The 21,296-nt window shown below is 41.8% G+C and overlaps 1 protein-coding gene and 1 pseudogene across 1 annotated transcript; both read left to right on the top strand.

Annotated features, from left to right (window-relative positions):
* The first annotated feature begins 2,165 nt into the window (after positions 1-2,165).
* On the top strand, positions 2,166-2,249 carry LOC122905686 (annotated as a pseudogene).
* A 5,996-nt stretch (positions 2,250-8,245) lies between these two features.
* KLF14 (Kruppel like factor 14) lies at positions 8,246-9,229 on the top strand. The gene has a single exon (XM_044247028.1). It carries the CDS (start codon positions 8,246-8,248, stop codon positions 9,227-9,229), a length of 984 nt encoding a protein of 327 aa, XP_044102963.1.
* Positions 9,230-21,296: the final 12,067 nt, after the last annotated feature.

Below are 21,296 nucleotides of genomic sequence, written 5' to 3'. Positions count from 1 at the left end.
AGTCTGGCCAAATATGATGGTGGTTTGGATTAGGGTTATTGGCAGGGAAAATAGAAAAGCAAATGGTCAAAGTACATTTTGAAGGTAGAGTTAACCAAACATGAAAATGAAGTAGATGTAGGGGTTGACAGGGAGGTGTCAAGAATGACATCCCCCCCCCCCGCCAACCAGTTTTCTGGCTTGAGGGAAAGGCTAGTTCCTGAGACAGGAAAGACAGCAAGCAGAGTAGATCTGATGTAACAACCCAGAACGCAGCTTTTGAATATATTCAGTTTATAATAACTATGAGACATCCCAGGAAGAGCGGGGAGTTGTCAAGTGGTCAGAGGGATTTAAGATGACCCGATATCTCTGGAAAACAGACCTGGTGTAAAGACTGAAATCTCATAAACTGTTGGTACACAGGTGTACCTAGTCAGGAGAAACCTTCACAATGACCTAGAGAGAGAGTGGGTAGAATTGACAGAAGAGGACATTGTGTAGAATTCTGTCCAACTTTACATTTTAAACATTAGGTAAAGGAGGAGAGATGAACAATTAAGACTGGAAGGAACAGTTAGAAAGATGGAAGCAAGCCCCAAAGAATGCAGTGTCACAGAAGCCAAAAGAAAATGTTTCAAGGATTACTCAACTGCTCTTGAGATTTCTAGTAATTTGAGGATTGGATTTAGCAACCTGGATCAATGTTGATTTTTTTTTTTCTTTTTGAGAAGAGGGGGGTTTTTTAAATGTAAAATGTACACAAAATGTACCATTTTAACCATTTTTAGGTATACAGTTCAGTGACATGAAAGTACATTCACATGGTTGTACACCAATGTTGCTCTTAGCAAGAATTTCTGTAGCAAAGTAAGGGATAAATACTGGAGCAATTTTAATAATACTTGGGGTAAGGGATTGGTGAAAATACAGAACATATTTGGCTTTTGAGAGACCTGGCTTTGAAAGGGAATGTGGCTGTGAGGCAAGAGCTAGAGGAGAATGGAGAACTGAGAGAGACAATTTTTTTAATTGGAGATATTAGTCCATTATTGAATGTCGATTCAAATTATTCTGCAGAGAAGGAGAGACAGAAAATGCTAGAGAGAGAGGGCATATGTTATGGATTATGGATCCTGAGAAAGCAAGAAGTAATGCAGCTAGAACTAATGAGAAGGACTGGGCTTTGCCAAAAGGTAGGAAGGAAACAGCACAGATGTATATTTCTGGGAATGCTGAATATCTATTTGAGCTTGGTAATCATGAATGAATAGTGCTACTAACCTGTCAGTTTATGTATTCCTATTCATTTATTTCCTATAAATTCATGTACTGCCCATAAAGGCATTATAGAATGCCTACTGTGTGCCTCCCGTGAGCCACTTTTGACCAAAGGAAGGAGCAGGTCAGCCTCTCAAGGCATTCAGGAAAATCCCTTGGGTGTTGCTCCTGGAAGCTTTTGAATGGGCTTGGGAGGGTAGAACTTCTGTAACAGTTATTTCAAGACCACAGTAAACACGATGTTGAGAAATTATCCTTTTCCTACTTTCCATTTCAAAAAATCCCCCCATTATACTTCCAGAGCCAATTCCAGAGAGTTATCAATGTGCACTGGTTACAGACTAGCTCACAGGATAGAATACCATCTGCACAGAGACCCCAAAGTCTCTCACCAGCTTGAACCACCGATGCCCTGTTCATTATACAGTGAATCCCTTGATCCCAAAAAATAACAATCAATAAGAAGAAAGCTCCCCTCCCTTTACAGAGCAACTACCTATGTACAAGGCATCTTCTCTCTACAGCTTCCTCCAATTCTGCCTCTTCTCAGCCAGAGAAATTCCCCAGAAGGTCCTCAGCACTGAGAGGCTGGATGTCTCGCCCTGGGACTGGATGCGTTCCCGCAGCAACCTCCAAACCAGTATTTCTGTTTCCAACCCAAGCCCCTCATTTGCATTGCCTCTTCCAAAATTCAAGAGGATCATCTGGACAATTCACAACACCCCCACCACATCCACAGATTAAGGAAAATATAAGCAAATACCTACACTACAATCTAAGTTCCACGAGGGCAAAAAGTTTTGCTTTGTTGCTGTTCATTAATGTAACTCCCAGTTCCTGGAAGAAGGTTTGGTATACAGAGGCCATCCATGCACACTGGCCAAATGAATGAAATATCTAGAACAAGCTTTGCGCAGTGGCACTATTGTAGCCAATGAGGTTTAGCCGAGACGCGATTATTGCTAATTGAAATATCTAGAACATATGCCAACAGTACGGCAGAACAGTCACCAGCAAAATAATATTTCTAGAGCCTAACAACATTCATTAAAAATCACTTGTTTTTCTGGTACCATTTACCTTAAACACAGAGGCACGGCTTTCTTTTTCTTTCTTTCTCTCTCTCTCTCTTTTTTTCCCCCAGAAAAAGCTTCCCTTATGTGATTACCTACACAAAAATAAATTATTACTTTTTCCCACACTGTTGGTTAGAAGCATCCTGTCATCCAGGAAAAGCATCCTTCTGAAAATTTAGTGTTTAAGGAGTCACGGTGGAATTGTAAAGTATTTAGAACTGAATGACAATGAAACCACTATTTTGCAAACTTATGGGATACAGATAAAGCAAGGGAAATTCTCTTCAAGGGGTTCTATAGCTCCCAACTTATATTTTAGAAAATAAGAAAGATTAACATAGTGTTTAAGTTAAGTAGAGAGATTAACATAGTGTATAAGTTAAATAGTAACTTTAGTATTAAATATATGTATTTACATTAAACATAGTGTTTAAGTTAAATAGTAACTTAAGTTAGTATTCAATAGTCAGCATTTAAATTGAAAACTTTTTAAAAAAGGAGTAACACATCAAGCTCAACAAAAGTGTGAGAGGTTAATACCAAAAAATACAGAAATTAAACAAATATATTTAAAAAGAAACAGACACGATCAACAAAAGCTGAGCTATTTGAAGAGACTATAGATAAACCCCTACAGGTTCATCTAATATTACAGACAAATCTCTGTTTGGACAAAAAAGATACAGAATTCTCAAAAATATCAGAAATGAAAAGTAGGATATAACTATAGATACTGTAGAGCATTTTTGAAAAATAAGGCTATGAACCATATTTCAACATTTTGAAGGCTTAAATATAGTATCTAATTTTTATTAATTTTTAAAGGATTTGTTTGTTTTAGAGAAAGCTCGGGCATGGAGGGGGAGGGACAGAGGGGGGGAGAGAAACCCAAGCAGACTCCCTGCTGAGCATGCCCCCCCACCCCCGCCCAACACACACCCGGCTGGATCTCACAACCCTGAGACCATGACCTTAGCCGAAATTGAGAGTTGGACACTTAACTGACTGAGCCACCAGTATGTCCTCTTAGTATCTAATTTTTAAAGAAATGTGTGAATTACCAAAATTGACTCAAGAAGAAATTGCAAACCCAAATTAACAACCATTAGACAAAGTGAACTGAATTTTTAAAATACTATGGTTTCACAGATAAGCTTTACCAAACAATCAAGGCACAAATAATACCTCCCTCATATAAACTGTTATAGAAAATAGAAAAGAAGATTATTTCCAAATGCATTTTAGGAGGGTAGTACAACCCTGATACCAAATGTGGACAAAGGCAGTGCAAGAAAAGAAAATTATAAGTACAAACCACTTTCAAGCATGGATGCTAAAATAAAAAACACTCATAAATTGTGTGAAGCATGTATTAAAGAAATAATAGTACATTATGGGAAATTCAGGTATGTCTCAGAGAATGCAAGGATAGGTCCATATTTGAAAAAGCTATCAGTGACCCTTTATATTAACATAACAAAGACAAAACCTATAATCATCTCAATGGTTGTAGAAAAAGGATTTAATAAAATTCAGTATTCATTGCATGGATTTAAAATATTCCTGCTTTATTTATTATTTTTATTTTTTATAAACATATATTTTTATCCCCAGGGGTACAGGTCTGTAAATCGCCAGGTTTACACACTTCACAGCAATTACCATAGCACATACCCTCCCCAATGTCCATAACCATATCCCCCTTCTCCCAAACCCCCTCCCCCCAGCAACCCTCAGTTTGTTTTGTGAGATTAAGAGTCACTTATGGTTTGTCTCCCACCCAATCCCATCTAAAATATTCCTGCTTTAAACTCAGCTGGGATAGAAGGGAACTCCTTCAGCAGATAAAGGGTTTCTATTAAAAACTTACAACAATGAAAGTTGTTATAATTGCACATTAAAAATATTCTCAATGAGGGACACCTGGGTGGCTCAGTTGGTTAAGCACAAGCCTTCAGCTCAGGTCACAATCTCATGGTCTTGGGATCAAGTCCCACATCAAGCTCCTTGCTCAGCGGGGAGTCTGTTTCTCCCTCTGCCTGCTGCTCCCCTGCTTGTGCTCTCTCAATCGCTACCTCTGACAAATAAATAAATAAAATCTTAAAAAAAAATTCTCAATGAGATAGAAACAGGGGACTGATAATCAAGAGCATGATTTACAAATAATATGATTAGCTATATAAAAATACAAGAGAATATGCAAATAATCCATTTCACTAATAAAGATAAGGAAGTTCAGCGTGTTTGCTGAGATTATTCCAAAATCAGTATTTTCAAATAGCATCAATAACCAATTAAAAAATTTATAGTTTTATATAAATTTTTATAACAGCAACAAAAGCTGTAAGATACCTAGGAATAAATCTAACAAAGAGGTGTAACAATTTTTATAAATAAACTATGAAATGTTACTGAAGGATATGAAGAAATCAGTGATATTAATGTATTAGATGACTCAATTTTATAATGATATCTTATCTCCCCAAACTTAATGTATAAATTTAACTTAGCAAAATACCAAAAAAGGTTTTTCAGTGGAAGTTGACAAACTGATGCTAAAGTTAGTATGGAAGAGTAGAAGTCCCAAAATAGCCAGTACAGTTTAAAAAATGAACAAAATGGGGGGGGAGCCCTTCTAGACATGAAGACTTACTATAAAGCCATAATAATTAAAACAGTGTGGTATTGGCTCAGAATTGGTTTGATCAGTGAAAAAGGACAAAGTAGGAACATATCCATGAATATATGAAAATTTAATTTTCATCATGGTGGCATTACATGTTAATGGGGGCATGGAAGACTGTCCAGTAAAGCAGGTCAGGATAACAGGTTTTCCATATTGGGAAAGGGGTAAAGTAAAATTAAATTTCTAACTTACACCATTAAAAAAATAAATCCCAGGGAATCAATTTTATAAGTGTTGAGAGCAAAAACTTCAAAACGTTAAGGGGGAAAAAAAAGAGGTTATCTTCATGGTATCAGGTATAAAGCGAGTTCTTCCATAAGACCCAAATGACACAAACTATAAAGAGATCAAGGAATATGACCACATTTTAAATTTTCTATAGTACAAAAGACATCAAAAGCAGTCAGAAATGGAGCCACAGACTGAGACAATATGAGGTTTATATGTATGAACTCCTATAAAACAAGAGGGAAAAAAATGAAAACATATACAGCCCATTGGAAAAATGGAGGAGGTCTGTAAAAAACCAAATCACAGACTCAATCTTAATAGCTAATCAATATATGAAGAAATGCTCAATCTCCATAGTAGTGAGGGAAATGCAAATAAAATAACAAGATACTGGGTTTTGAAAAAGTCAGATTGTCAGAAATGAGAAAATTCTGAAGCTAGAAAAGGTCACGTGAGGGACCAAGAACTCTCACCCACCGCTGGTAGGCATGTAAATTGAAGAACTATTTGGCAGCTTCTGATAAAACTGGACATGTGCGTGTAGCCTAGCAATTCCCCATCTAGGTAGATTCAGAGAAATTCTCACATATGTGCAAGGGACACATGTACACACATGTTCATATTAGCATTGCCCCAAATATCGGCAGCCGCTTAAATATTCATCAATAGGGCAATGAATAAACAAGGCACATTTATATGCATGGATCTACAATATAGCAATTAAAATGAATGAACTGATTTATATTTATCAACATGGAGAGAAAATAAAAACATACCATGGAGGGGAAAAAAAAAACAAGTCAGAATATGTACAGTCTAACATCACACAAACACATTTTAAAAATCAAATAAAACAATATTCTGTATTTTTATGGGTTCAGGTGTAGTCAAAATATAAAACCTAGATGGGAAAGTTACATACTAAATTCACGATAGTGTTTGCCTTTGGAGAAAAAGGTGAAGAACGGTTTTGGGGAGGAGTACAAAGGGACTTCAGTTTTATCAGAAATCTTGAATAGTTCAATTAAAAAAAATCTGCAGCAGATCTGGCAAAATGCTAACATTCACCAATTATATGATAGGTACATGGATGCTTGTGATATTGTCTCTGCGTTTTAAAATACCTTTACATTTTTTCCCAAATAATGAAATTAAAAGAAAAGCAGCTAGTAAAGAATTCTCTGATAGAAATTTCACCTGTGTAGATAAATTGAGACAATTGTCTAAAATTCTTAGGCAAGGAACTTTATAATTATCTGTCTTAGGATGGAGTCTCCATAAAAATAATAGAGCTGATACTATTAATAAAACTACTGAAATGAATAAAGCAGACTCTATAAGTATCAACATGGATAGTTGTCAAAATCATATTGAGGAGAAAAAGTAAGTTGCAAAATGACATGTACACTAGTATAGCATTTATAAAGAAAATTTAAAATACACAAGCATGGGTATATATATTTACATATAAATAAATAAGTAATTAGGTAATAAAGGTATAATAATAAATGCTGGAAGAATACACTCTTTATAATACTGATTACCTAGGGAAGTAAGGAGGCAGAAAGTTGAATTAGGGAGGGAAATAAAGTGACATTTAGTTCTATCTGCAATCTTTTAATACAAATTAAAAAAAACCCTGAAGCAAGCATGACAAATATTTTACATTTGATAATTCTAGGAAGTAAATACATGAATGTATGTTATTCTTGATGTATATGTATTTTTAATTTCCAAAAGAAAAAGTACTGAAGAATCACAAATGAAATGCACATAATTCAACACTATGTAAGTAAAGCTTGTATACATCAAAAGCCGTGCTATGACTATTTTTAGAAATTATCCTGTTTGCTTTTCTATGTGTTTTTAATTTTTCAAAAATCAGGAGAGGATAAAAAGCAATGAAATGCCAAAAAAAAAAAAAAATCAAACATATACCTGATCACATAAAAAGAAAACCCTGCAAAATCACAAGGAACAATTCTATATCATTTGCTGCATTTTTCCTTATTTTTTAAAGAAAAATAAAAGATGTTGCCTAATTGGAAACGTGACTTTCTATTATTAAAATTGTGGGAGTCCATTTTAATGTGTTTATCTCGCTGCTAGTCTATAATTTATATTTCAGCGTGGAAATTTGTTTGTATGCCTGTGACAGGTTAATGCAGTTTAAACATGCATTTTTCTTTCGTTGGTTGAATAGTTAAATCGTTACTCAAAGGATTTTAAGTTTCAATTTCAACCATGAGAGGATTCTTTGCTTTTTCAAGGTTAGAAATGTTTCTGGTTCAAAATGCTATTAATTAATAGCTACGTAGTGGATCTATTTAGGGAATTGGTACCGACTCCGGATTAACAGTGGAACTGTTAAATGAGAAAACTTTTTTTTGATGCAGACTTGGGGCTATTTTAAATTTGGTCTGACAGCGGTGGAGAGAAATGAAATGTAATTCCAGCCCGCTCAACTCACGATCGTAATTATGAATCGAAAGACATATCAGGTATTAGCATTTTTTTTTCCTTAAAAAAAAAGTTTCTCGGACTCCGCCGGACACCCAGCTGGCGGAGGACCAGCGGGCGCGGCGGGGGGGACGGGGGGGGGCGCGGCGAAGCCGGCAGGCTGCCCAGAAGTTACGATCGGGGAGTTTTCTCTTTATTAAAATTACCTGGCTCACCAGCAGAGGCAAGAAAGCGAAGACAAGATAATTTCTTAGGCTGTTAAAAATGACTTAGCCCGGTGGGCCCCGCGTTCCGAGGGGGTGTCCTGCGGGCCGGGGCGGGTCCCGCCGCCCCCGCGGGCTCCGGTGCGTCAGGGGCGCGTCAGGCGGGGCGGGCTCCGCGCGGGCGGCAGCGGCGGCGCCGGGCGGCGGGCGGCGCGCACCGGGCCTCCTGCTTCTCGCTCCGAGGCTGCGGGACGGACGCTCCCGAGAACTCTCTCGCCCGCGGCCGGCCGCGCTCGGACGGCGCTCGCCGGCGGCCCGGCGGTGCCAGCATGTCCGCCGCCGTGGCGTGCCTGGACTACTTCGCCGCTGAGTGCTTGGTGTCCATGTCCGCGGGCGCCGTGGTTCACCGCCGCCCGCAGGACCCCGAGGGCGCGGGCGGAGCCGCAGGCTCGGAGGTGGGTGCGGCGCCGCCGGAGTCCGCTCTGCCGGGTCCGGGGCTACCGGGACCCGCGTCGGTCCCCCCGCTCCCCCAGGTCCCCGCCCCCAGCCCCGGCGCGGGCGGCGCCGCGCCCCACCTGCTGGCTGCAAGCGTCTTGGCTGACTTGCGCGGCGGCTCTGGGGAGGGCTTCGGGGAGAACTCGGGGGAAGCTCTGCGCGCCTCGTCCGGCTCCTCCGGCCCGACCTGGGGCTCCGGCCCGACCCTGGGCTCAGAGCTGGCCCCGGCCAGCAGCGCGGCGGAGATCTCTGGACCCGCGCACTCCTCCGGCGAGCTCGGGGTCCCCGGAGCGCCAGACGTCCCGGGAGCGCCTGCGGTCCCCGGGGAGGTCCCCGGGGAGGCCCCTGGGGCCGGCCCCGCCCCCGCCACAGGTCCAGTGCCCCGCCGGAGGCCGGTGACACCCGCCGCCAAGCGCCATCGCTGCCCCTTTCCGGGCTGCAACAAAGCTTATTACAAGTCTTCGCATCTGAAGTCCCACCAGCGCACCCACACGGGTGAGCGCCCTTTCTCCTGCGACTGGCTCGACTGCGACAAGAAGTTCACGCGCTCCGACGAGCTGGCCCGCCACTACAGGACGCACACGGGCGAGAAGCGCTTCTCCTGCCCCCTCTGCCCCAAGCAGTTCTCCCGGAGCGACCATCTGACCAAGCACGCTCGCCGCCACCCGGCCTATCATCCCGACATGATCGAGTATCGCGGGCGCCGTCGTACTCCCCGCGTCGACTCGCAACCCACCGGCACGGTGGACAGCTCCGGCTCCGACCCTGGCCAGGCGCCCAGCCTCACCACCTGCCTGTCTGACAGTCATTGCTGTTAGTCGTCCCCGCCAGGACGATCCCCCCAGGCCGTTGTCCCTGCCTTTTCTTTGCCCGTCCCTCTTTTCCCAGAGTCATTAGACCAAGGCACAAGACTGGTTCCTCTGCTTCGAGGGTCGGTCCAGGCAGGCACGTTGGACCCTGGGGAGGGTCTGGGGGCCTGAAAACAGCAGGAATTCTTACAACACGTATATCAACCTAAAAAGAAGGGTTGCCTCCAGACGGCCCCTTGGAACTGGTGAGAAGGGGTGAACCCCGGTACTCTCCAGAGTCCTGAAGATTCTCCCTTCCCTGGAACCAGAGATGTGAAACTGGAATTCTCAGGTGCCTGAGGAGCTCCCAGTCTCAAAGGACTCTGGTGTCTTACCCACCCACCAGGGCGGACCTTGGAGAGGGTGTCAGGGGTGGCAGTCTTGGAAATGTCCAGGACTGGGGTGGTGAGAGGCCTTTGGAAACAGAAATGATTTCTATTTCTGTAAATAGCGATGTTTACTAATTTATTTTTAGTATCTTTTAAACAGGGAACCCAGGTTGATGGGAGGTTGCTGTCCTCCACTCCCCAATTGCCCCAGCTACCTCTGCTAGGAGAGGCCATGTAAGAGTCCATGTGAATGTATGATTGGGAGATGCTTCTTGGTGTCTGGGAGCGGTGCGAGTTTGTTTGCAGATCCTGTTGCATGGTTTGGAAGCCTGCACTTGCGTAGTAGCCTTTCTTCCCATTGGGATTCCTACTCGTGGAGGGAAACTTCCTGGCTCACTCTTGCAGTAAGTTTGGTTTAAAATTTTGGAAACAACCGTAAAGGCACCAGAAATGAAAGAGTGGTCCAGGCTAGTTCCCCTTTCACCCTCAGGTGACTTTGGGTGAGATCGGTCCAAAACAAGACCTTTCAGGACCATTGTGAATATTCAGGGAAATAGGGGCATGTGGTTCCAGTTGCCCAGTCCAAGTAATCTCAGGTGTGGTAGACTCTGTTCATTTCTTAGTGGCTAATGAGGGGTTTATTTCCCTTGGGAAGTGTGCATTTTTGTTTTTGCAGCAAATGAGTTGATGGTTTGGGGAGGGGAAGATGAAAGTGGCTTTCTCCAAAGATCTGGTTGCCCTGGATTTTAGGAAGGAATAGCAAGGTGAAAATTAATATCAAATAAGAGGACCCTTCTCCCTTTACTTTGGAGTCCCTCTGAGTTACACCCTCAGGACCCTTCTGCCCCAATGCAGGACTTAAGCATCAGCAGTATTTATTTTTCTATACGTATCCCTGCTGCTATGAATGAAGTGGTCAGGCACTCTGCTTTTGTATGTGTGAATGTGTATACATGTGACCCTTTTACTAGAGATGGGGCTGAAAGGAATTTCCTGCTCTGGTAAGGTCCTTGCAGGCCCCCTCCTGAATGTCTTGTAATAGTCCCTCAATCTCATTTGTGGAGGGTGTCATAGTCTCAAAGGACCATAACAGCATCTAGGTAAGCAAACTGCTTTTCCCTGTTTTGCAGATGAAGACATCGAAGCCTAGATAAGTTTAAAGTCTCATGCTGAGTTGCTGACAAAAGCCAGGACTAGAACTTAGGTATCTGGCTTTCTAAGTGACTCTTTCCCTCAGGCTTGGTTACCTCACCTCCCCTCTTTCTCTCTCTCTCTCTATCTCTGGGCCCTTAGTCAAAGGACACCACTCTCCCTTCCTGCCACCAGTATCCCCTCCCTCCCTAATCCCTGTCACTTCTAAGTTCCTTCTAATGTCCAGTCCCTGCTGAACACTTTGCCTGCTATGTTTAACCTGAAAGCCCTTTTCCTGGCAGGTTGAGTCCATTTCCTCCTTCCACACCATGTGGACCTACAGTGGGAATGACTGTTTGGCATTTGGGGAGAGACTTTGTCTTTTGACCTGGTAGATTAATTTTCAGTGCCAATTCTATTCTTCCTCTGGTCCTGGGCATTACATTTACCTTGAGAGAGTGAGTGATACAAATTTGACATTGGGACTCTACTAGGTGCTCCTGCACTAAGTGAGGGAAGGATTCTTAAGAAGGACCCAAAGGGTATGCCCTATGACTTTGAAGAGGTCAGTGTTTCCTGATGCAGACTAAGCAGGGTGAGTGGGGCTCTTTTTGAGTTGCATATGGGAGGAGGAGGCCCCCAATTGTGTAGGTGGGTTTTTTGGTGATGGGAAGAGTCTTCTCTTCGCTCTGTTTGTCTCCTCAGCTGGGACTGGATGGGAAGGGCACTCTGGACCCCCTTGAGCATTGTCATTTCCCCTTTGTCTTCTTCAGTAGAAGATCTGCCATTGGGTAGATGAACAACGAAGCTAACAGGAGAGAGACTCCCACTGACTATTCTGGAATTGGGCTCAAGAATGCTTGGCTTTTTCAACCACCCTTTGATAAATAACTTTTGAATCTCAAGCTTCTAAACAGTGTCCTTATTTGGGTTCTTTGACCTGGGGGACTTTTGTCTGGGGATGGTCTCTGACAACCTAAGCGTGGTGTGTCTTCCAATGATGACTCTTAGGACTTGGGATGGTGGGGAGGGGGCCACTCAAAACACTCCGAGTAGCCAGATGATGGAGGCAAGATTTATAGGCTAGTCTTTTTTTTTTTTTAAGATTTTATTTATTTATTGGGGGTGGGGGGTAGAGCACAAGCAGGGGGAGGGGCAGAGGGAGAAGCAGGCTCCCACTAAGCAAGGAAGGGGGGAAGAGCACAAGCAGGGGGAGGGGCAGAGGAAGAAGGAGGCTCCCTACTGAGCAAGGAAGGAGAGGGGAGCACAAGCAGGGGGAGGGGCAGAGGGAGAAGGAGGATCCTCAATGAGCAAGGAAGGAGGGGGGAGCACAAGCAGGGGGAGGGGCAGAGGGAGAAGCAGGTTTCCATTGAGCAAGGAACACCCTGATGCAGGACTCAATCCAGGACCCTGGGATCATGACCTGAGCCAAAGGCAGATGCTTAAACAACTGAGCCTCCATGTGTCCCATAAGCTAGTCTTTCTTAGTCTTGGGTATTGTTACTCTTTCACTCGGGCAGCCAGACAGCTCTTGAAAAGCAATTATTAGTGAATTGTCTTGGAAAGGGCTTCCTAGTTTTATTGATGTTTCTTTTGCTTCTTTTTGTTAAACAGGTGGAGCTCAATTAGCTACTGAGTCTGGGGATTGGTTAGGGTCACCTGAACTTCTGGGCCCTTCCCCACCCCAGCCATCCTGAGTTCTGATGTAGGAATGACCAAAGCCATTAACAGAATCTACCGATAGGACTCTTCCTGAATTCTGGTTTGGGAGCTGGGAATGAATTCCAGGTTAGATCTTGGGTGCAAGGGAATTGGATCCCCAGTGAGAGGGTGTGAAGAATAAAGACCTTGCCCCATCCACAGGGACAAGAATCTGTCATTTGTCTCTATTTCCCTGTTCTCAAAGTAGGGAACTATACTGGGATACCACTACTTTTTCCCAAAGGAAGGTTGTGTTCTCTGATGGAGACACAGGGAAGAGGGTCATTGTACACACACACACACACACACACACACACACGGACATATGAACATGCATGCACAGACACACAGATGTGTGTATGCACACACGTGCACCCTACACTCTCTTCTTTCTCTTGTACCTTTTTACCTGCAATGTGTATGCAGTCCATTCAGATCTAGCTTTCACCTAGCAAGCACACCTGTCGAGGCCCAGACCTGCCTTCCAGAGGCAGGTCTGAAGAGCACCTCTCTCTGTTTCCACATTTGGAGCAGCCATGCCCCCTTGCAGCACTCCAGGTGTTTCCTTTATATATTCTCCTTTGGGTAGGTCATCCCAATATCAGGTATTGGAGCAGCAGATGGTATTAGAAAGCCCAATTCTGGCCATAGATACAGCTTCATCAACAAAATATTGATTTTTAAAAATATTTTATTTATTTGACAGAGATCACAAGTAGGCAGAGAGGCAGGCAGAGAGAGAGGAGAAAGCAGGCTCCCTGCTAAGCAGAGAGCCTGATGTGGGGCTCAATCCCAGGACCCTGAGACCATGACCTGAGCTGAAGGCAGAGGCTTTAACCCACACAGGTTTGAGCCACCCAGATGCCCCAAAATATTGAGATTTTGATCTTCATTAGTCTGATTCCTATACCTATTACCCAGGTGGTTGAGAACTGAGAGAGGATGGGAATGTGATTAATTTTCTCCCTTAAGCCCCAACACATGCAAATATGCTTTGGCTATATCGGGAAATAAGCACTCTGATAGAAATTAAGGAACCAAAATAAGACATGTGGAGATGGGACGTCTGGTGTGCCATGGCACAGGTCTTTGGCACGTTAATGGTCTTGGACCATACAGTTCTTGGGCCTATACAGTTCTTGGGCCATACATTTCATGTCCTAGCAGCTTATAGTAACTAGCTGTCATACCCAAACTACCTTTTTAGAGGTACTGGACCTAGGACTCTGTGAAAGTAGGCTGCCTAGGCCACTGTGGCTGATCTTGGTTCACATAGATATAATTGAGGCAGACTTGTTGCAGAAGGGAGAAACACCATAAAAAAAAAATTGTTTTTTTGAAAGAGAGCACAGGGTGGGGCAGAGGGAGAAAGAGAATCCTGAGGCAGACTCCAAACTGAGCAGTGAGTCTGAGGGGCTTGATCCCAGGACACTGAGATCATGACCTGCACTGAAATCAAGAGTCAGATGTTTAACTGACTGAGCCACCCAGGTGTCCCAGGGGAAGCACTATCAAATGGAACAATTTGTGCTGCCTTTATTGTCAGCCAGAATTGTAGATGAGGACTCTAAGGTGCAATGGCATAAGTTCTGTGTGAATTTCAAAACAAAAGCTTAGCAGATTCTATCCCTAAAGTTGTGCTGGGGATTAGCAGGTGGCATTAGATCAGTTTCACCCGATTTGGTTCTCTCTTATCTTTTAATTTTATTTTTTTTTAAGATTTTTATTTGAGGCGCCTCAGTGGCCCAGGAGTTAAGCGTCTGCCTTCAGCTCAGATCATGATCCCAGGGTCCTGAAATTGAGCCCTGCATCGCATCAGGCTCCCTACTTAGTGGGAAGCCTGCTTCTCCCTCTCCTTTTAAAAAAATTTTTTTAAAAATTTAAGACTCTCTTAAAAAAAGTTTTTTTATTTATTTGAGAAAGAGGGAACATGAGCTGGAGAGGGGAGAGGGAGAAACAGACTCCCTGCTGAGTGGGGAGCCCCATGTGGGGCTCCATCCCAGAACTCTGGGATCATGGCCTGAGCTGAAGGCAGAAACTCAACCGACTGAACCACCCCGGTGCCCTGTTGCCTTTCATCTTGACTTGAATTACATCCTTTATAGGGCCAGGGAGAGATCCATGGGAGGGACCAAGTTCTTTATTTCACAAGGGGTACCCAGCGTCAACTTCTGTTTTTGTCCCGAGTTGGTGCCAAGTATGTGGACTATATAAACCCTGACAGTGAAATTTCAGGGACTCAATCTGTTTTGTCACAGAGGTATAGTGGATTTTAATCATAAATATTAAAAAAGAGGATGCAAATATTGGTTGTATATGGGCTTGGGATAGAGAGAAGCCATACCATTATAACCCCAAAGAATAGGAAGACTATTTTTTAAAGGGTGTGCCTGGATTCTTCTTTTCTTAGGAATCAAGTCTTGAGGAAATAAAATAGGAATCATATTTGTCTCAAATATATGTTTAGATCTGGAAGTCAAAATGGAAGAGTGGGAGGGTAAAAAATGAATAAAGACAGGTTGATTGAACTGGAGGAAGGGAAGGATTTCTTTAGAAGAAAGGTGATGTTCTTAATTGACAATACAAATGGGAAATTTAAAAAAGGTCAGAAGCTAACCCATATTAAAGGTAAGATATATAAGAGGGTGGTAGTTTAGTCATTAATAGGTTGGAGGAGGTGACTGGAATGCAGTGAGATCTAATAGAAGAAGATGAGCTCTCAGAGAGAAAACAGGAGTGCATACTTCTGCCAGGAATCTCAGGTCCATGGGAATATTGAGAGGCACCTACCTAAATCTATAGATAAACCATTAGAAAATCATCCTTTTAACACTGGGATATGTTGGATACAGAATACGTAGACAATACTTTCAACATTTTTGGTTAGTCTCAGGAATATCACCATTGAAGTGGAATAGGAATATTTGGGGTGCCTGGGTGGCTCAGCATAAAACCCTTGATTTCGACTCAGGTTGTGATATCAGAGTCCTGGGATCCAGCCTTGAGTCAGGCTCTGCACTCAGAATGGAGTCTGCTTGTCCCTTTCCCTCTGCTCCTTTCTCTCTTTCTCTGAAATAAAAAAAAGAAAGAAAGAAATGGAAGAGGACTACAAATATGGCTCAGAGAACATACAGAGTTAGGTCTCCAAGGGAAAGCATAGGGTGGAAGAAACATAATAGATCAAAGTTTTTAACAGGAATCAGAAAGAAATAAGCATGGTCATCTCATTTGATTCCAAAATAAATATTTTGAAAACTCAACACCAATTTGTGATATAATTTGAAAACACCTTTGTAGGGGCATCTAAATGGCTCAGTTGTTACATGTTTGCCTTGGGCTCAGGTCATGATCCCAGGGTACTGGGATGGAGTCCCATGTCAGCCTCCTTGCTTAGTGGGAAGCTGGCTTCTCCCTCTTCCACTCCCCCTACTTGCGTTCCCTCTCTCTGTGTGTTTCTTTCTGTCAAATAAATAAAAATAAAATATTTTTAAAAAAAGAAAAAGGAGAAAGAAAACACTTTGGCAAACTAGTAACAAAAAAAGATGATTTCCTACATTAATAAAGAGTATCTGTCACAAGCCTATAGCAAACTTAGTGTTGAAAGATCACAGGCATTTCTATTGACCATATAGTGAGATAAATAGTCTCTAAAAGTATAGTCTTTAAATAGTCCAGGCAGGTAATCACATAAAAATACAACAAAAATATAACCAAAACTCATGTATTAGGAAATGTAAAAGCAAACCTCTACATGACTCAGCAGCAGAGACAATTACAAAATTTAGATCTGAATGAAAACCAAAAGCACTACATAGCAAAACTTCTGGGATGCATGAAAACAAACAAGAAGAAATGTTCTTTAAAGCCTTAAGTTGTTTATCAAAAAAAGAGAGAAGAGGCGCCTGGGTGGTTCTGGCTCTGAAGCGTCTGCCTAGGGCTCCTTGCTCAGTGAGGTGTCTGCTTCTCCCTCTCCTGCTCCCCCTGCTCTCTTGCTCTCTCTCACTCTGACTCTCTCTCCAATTTTATTTATTTGAGAGAGATAGAGAGTGAGTGAGTGAACAAGAACATACACACACACACACACACACACAAGTGGGGGGGGTGCAGAGGGAGAAGCAGGGTCCTGCGGAGCATAGAGAGCCTGACAAGGAGCTCGATCTTAGGACTCTAGGATCATGACCTGAGCCGAAGGCAGATGCTTAGCCAACTGAGCCACCCAGGGACCCCAGTAAATAAAATCGTAAAAAAAAAAAAAAAAAAAAAAATTGAAAGTGAATGAACTAAGCTTTCATCTCCAAAGGAAAAAGAAAGCAAACCCAAAGAAAGTAGAAAAAGACATTACCACAAACTATGCATTCTCATTATGGAAGATATTGCCCCCCAAGGTAGCAAAAATTGGTTCTTGAGGGGTCAAAACACATTTGATATTACAATGATTGTGGCCCTTCAAAAGACTGTACCACATAAACACATATACGCTTTTTAGGTGGTTTAGGTGGGGAGGAGTTGGAGTTGATGATCAAGAAAAAAATGTCTTGAAAGTCTCTTAGAGGGTGATAATGAAGAAAGGTTGAAAGACATGCTGTAGATAAAAGCCAAACTTGGTGAAAGAGAAAGAAAAAATGAGAACTGATGAGCAAACCTTTTTTAAAAGCCTAGTTTTTAAACTAGGGAAGTATGATTAAGAAAAAAGAGAAAAGACACAAAAAAACTTATCAGGAATTAAAAAGATGTAAAATCATGTAGCACATGAGCAGGTTTTAGAAATCATAACAGAAAAATGCAAACAAACTTTATATCAATAGAGTTGAAAAATATGGGTAATTTTATAGGAAAATAGAAACTTTAAGATAGTCTAAGAAAATGTAGAAAAATCAGAAATCGAAATGGCAATCAAAGATGTAGTCTCCAAAAAAAAAAAAAAAAAAAAAGATGTAGTCTCCAAAATGGCATTAGGTCTAGGTAGTTGTATAGGCAAATTCTCTAAATTTTCAAGAAACAGGTAATTTCCATCTTTAATAAATTATTCAATTTAAGTTATCCAAATTACATTATATGATGTAGTTAAACTAACTGTAGTTCCCAAAAAAGTGAGAGACAAAACAAACAAAAAACCCTAACCACTTTTATTTATGAATATGAGTGCAAAAATCCTGAATAAAATATTAGAAATTCTAATCCAGCAGTGAATGAAAAAATAATGGATTATGCTCGTATGAAATTTATCTAAAAATGCAATATTAATTCAATAACAGATCTATCAATAAAATTCACTTCATTAATTGAAGAAAGGAGAAAAATCAATGTCTCTTTTTTTTTTTTAAGATTTTTATTTATTTATTTGACAGATCACAAGTAGTCAGAGAGGCAGGCAGAGAGAGAGAGAGAGGAGGATGCAGGCTCCCTGATGAACAGAGAGCCCGATGTGGGGCTCGATCCCAGGACTCTGAGACCATGACCTGAGCCGAAGGCAGAGGCTTTAACCCACTGAGCCACCCAGGTGCCCCCAATGTCTCTTTTATATGCCAGCAGTCATCAATCAGAAAAGGTAATAGACTGATACCGTATACGGTAGCAATTAGTAACATAAAGAACCTTTATAGGTAAGACTATAAAACTTTTACTGAATGACGTAAAAGAAAATATGACTAAGAGAAAAATATTGTATCTGTGGGTGGTAAAACTCAATAGTATAAAGATGTCAGTCTTTTTCTCAAATTTATATACTCAATGCAATTCCAGTCAAAACCTCAAAAAAATGTTTCATGAAACTTTTTCAAGGAAATATTATAGTAGATTGTGGAGGGAAAATGAGGAAGAATTGCTTTACAGATACCAAAATATTACAAAGCTGTGGTCTGGTCATTAAAACCGTGTGATAAAGTGCAGCTAAGTGGAATTACATGAAGAACTCAGAAACGTATCTGTGAATATCAAAGAGTTTGGCATATGAGAGTGGCACTTCAGATCAGTGGAGAAAAGATGGACTAGTTGTTAATGCTTTTGAGATAATTGGCTTTTCATGATGAAACAAAGTAACAAAACACAAAATTACTTTCTATCTCAAATCTTTCAGAAAAATAAATTTCAGATGATAAATATCTAAACATTTAAGCCATAAATATATTAGTAAGAAAAAAAACCTGGGAATTATCATAGCAGATAAGAAAGATTTTCTTACCAAGGACACACAAAAAATTTTTTTTAAGATTTTATTTGAGAGAGAGCGAGCGAGTGAGCACAGGAGCAGGGGGAGAGGAAGAGGGAGAAGCACTCCCTCTGAGCAGGGAGCCCGATGCAGGGCTTGATTCCAGGATCCTGAGATCATGACCTGAACCGAAGGCAGAGGCTTAACTGACTGAGACACCCAGGACACAAAAATTTTTTAAATAAAAATTCAAAGATGGAGGGGCACTTAGATGGCTCAGTGGGTTAAAGCCTCTGACTTCAGCTCAGGTCATGATCCCATGGTCCTGGCATTGAGCCCTGCATCGTGCTCTCTGCTCAGTAGGGCACCTGCTTCCTCCTCTCTCTCTCTCTGCCTGCCTCTCTGCCTACTTGTGATCTCTGTCAAAAGAAAAAAAAATTCAAAGAGGGAAAAGACAGATTTAATTACATCAAAATTCCAAGACATTTTCTAAATTTTTAATTTTTTTATTACCATATAATGTATTATTAGCCCCAGGGGTACAGGTCTGTGAATCGCCAGGTTTACACTTCACAGCACTCACCATAGCACATACCTTCCCCAGTGTCCATAACCCAACCACCCTCTCCCTACCCACCTTCCCCCAGCAACCCTCAGTTTGTTTTGTGAAATTAAGAGTCTCTTATGGTTTGTCTCCCTCCTGATCCCATCTTGTTTCATTTATTCCTTTCCTGCCCCCCAAACCCCCCACATTGCCTCTCAACTTCCTCATATCAGGGAGATCATATAATAATTGTCTTTCTGATTGACTTATTTCGCTCAGCATAATACCCTGTAGTTCCAACCACGTTGTTGCAAATGACAAGGTTTCATTTCTTTTGATAGCTGCATAGTATTCCATTGTATGTATATACGTATATATATACATATATACCTACCACATCTTCTTTATCCATTCATCTGTTGATGGACATCTAGGTTCTTTTCCAAGACACTTTCTATCTGAAAACCTACACCAAGTTAAAGATCAAGCTACACTCTAAGAAAAAAAAAATTAACAGGTACTGGATTAATATCCAGAATATATAAAGTCCCAAAGATGTAAGAGATAAGGACCCAAAAAAAGTGGTCAAAAGATAACAACAAGCAATTTAAAGAAAGAGCCAGGACTGAGATACTCCTGCAGTCTTTAGCCTTATGTGTTTAATGCTTTTGTTCTTTTAAAAGGAGAATGTCTTCATGTATTGCTTACATTAAGTTAACAGTTTTAATAATATTTTCTAGGGGGAAAACACTTGGTTAAAAAAGAAAAGCAGATGGTAAAGTAGGAAATGACATACTAGGCAAATGTTAATAAAAGGAGGTGTGACAAAATATCAGTCAAAACCAAATTCAAAGTCCAAAACATTCATGGGGCAAAGATTTCCTATGGACAGAAAGTTTCAGACTTAAGGATCTAAAGCATTCAAGACCCTTTTTGCCCATATATTAGGGATGTCAGCTCAGGAGTTCTAGAACCTATCCTAGGACTTGGACAAGGGTTTCCTCCCCCATCCGTCACTAGAAAGTCAAAGACCCATTCCCATTGTCTAAATTCACTGAAGGGAGAGGGGAAGAATGCTAACAAAGGTTAAATCCCAAGGGGACTAAACCCAAATAAAATGCCCTCAGGAAACTACCCCCCCCAATCCCAAGGCACTTCTTTCCTTTCTTCTCCTTCAGAATATTCTTTGTCTGTCTCATTTTTCCACAAAAACTTGACCTAGAATGCTAGTTCCCCTTTCAAAATATTCTAGTTTAGCAAAGGGGAAGAAAATAAAAACAATCTTAAAATGTACAAACATTTCGGGCGCCTGCGTGGCTCAGTGGGTTAAAGCCTCTGCCTTCGGCTCAGGTCATGATCCCAGGGTCCTGGGATCTAGCCCCACATTAGGTTCTCTGCTCAGCAGGGAGCCTGCTTCCTCCTCTCTCTCTGCCTGCTTCTCTGCCTACTTGTGATTTCTGTCTGTCAAATAAATAAATAAAATCTTTAAAAAAATGTACAAACATTTACAGGATGGTAGCTAACCGCCATCTGCCAACTGCTAACCTTACCTTATTAAACATGCTCCCACTTCTTTAATGATAGAGGAAAAATCTAAAGTTGTCAGACTCTCTCTCAGGGCTGCCTCCTTTCCAGGGTCTCTTTTCTCCTTACTACCCCGGTTTCTTAATACTGGGAGCTTATGTGTTCCTTTGAGGGCAGAAAGGGAAGCAGTGTCAGGACTGTATTCTGTGTTGTCCTATGATCTTCACTCATTTTCCATGCTGTGTGGCTGTTCCGGGTATCCCTAGGCATATAGTGCTTGTGCCCTATGAGTTGGAACAAGTCCTATTGGGTTCTTTTGGCTGCCTTTCTCATACTGCTGGAACCTATGTTTCTGTCGCAGCCTCTCATTATGTGGTTTCTGTAGAGAGACTTGGTCTTATCCAATGCAGACCTTGTCAGGACCTTGGGTTCTCCCAACAATTTTGGACCCTCTTACCAAGACATGAAAAACACTGGCTCCTCTCCACACATTCCAAGGCCACAGAGAACTGTAACAGACACAGGTGCATCTGCCTAACCACCTCACAGCCATTTCAGAATTACTCCTGGAATGGTACCATATTGCCAAGCATGACACTGAACATGGAGTGGAAGTGAAGGACCATTCCAGACATTCCAGATTCTACCTCAACTTATCTG

This window comes from Neovison vison, chromosome 4 (genome assembly GCF_020171115.1).
Source record: "Neovison vison isolate M4711 chromosome 4, ASM_NN_V1, whole genome shotgun sequence".
Taxonomy (NCBI): domain Eukaryota; kingdom Metazoa; phylum Chordata; class Mammalia; order Carnivora; family Mustelidae; genus Neogale; species Neogale vison.
The sequence above is the reverse complement of the archived record's forward strand: the minus strand, read 5'-3'. Positions and strand labels throughout refer to the sequence as shown.

Excerpts from the sequence above, each read along its gene's own strand:
- KLF14 (XM_044247028.1), top strand. The coding sequence starts at position 8,246 with ATGTCCGCCGCCGTGGCGTGCCTGGACTACTTCGCCGCTGAGTGCTTG.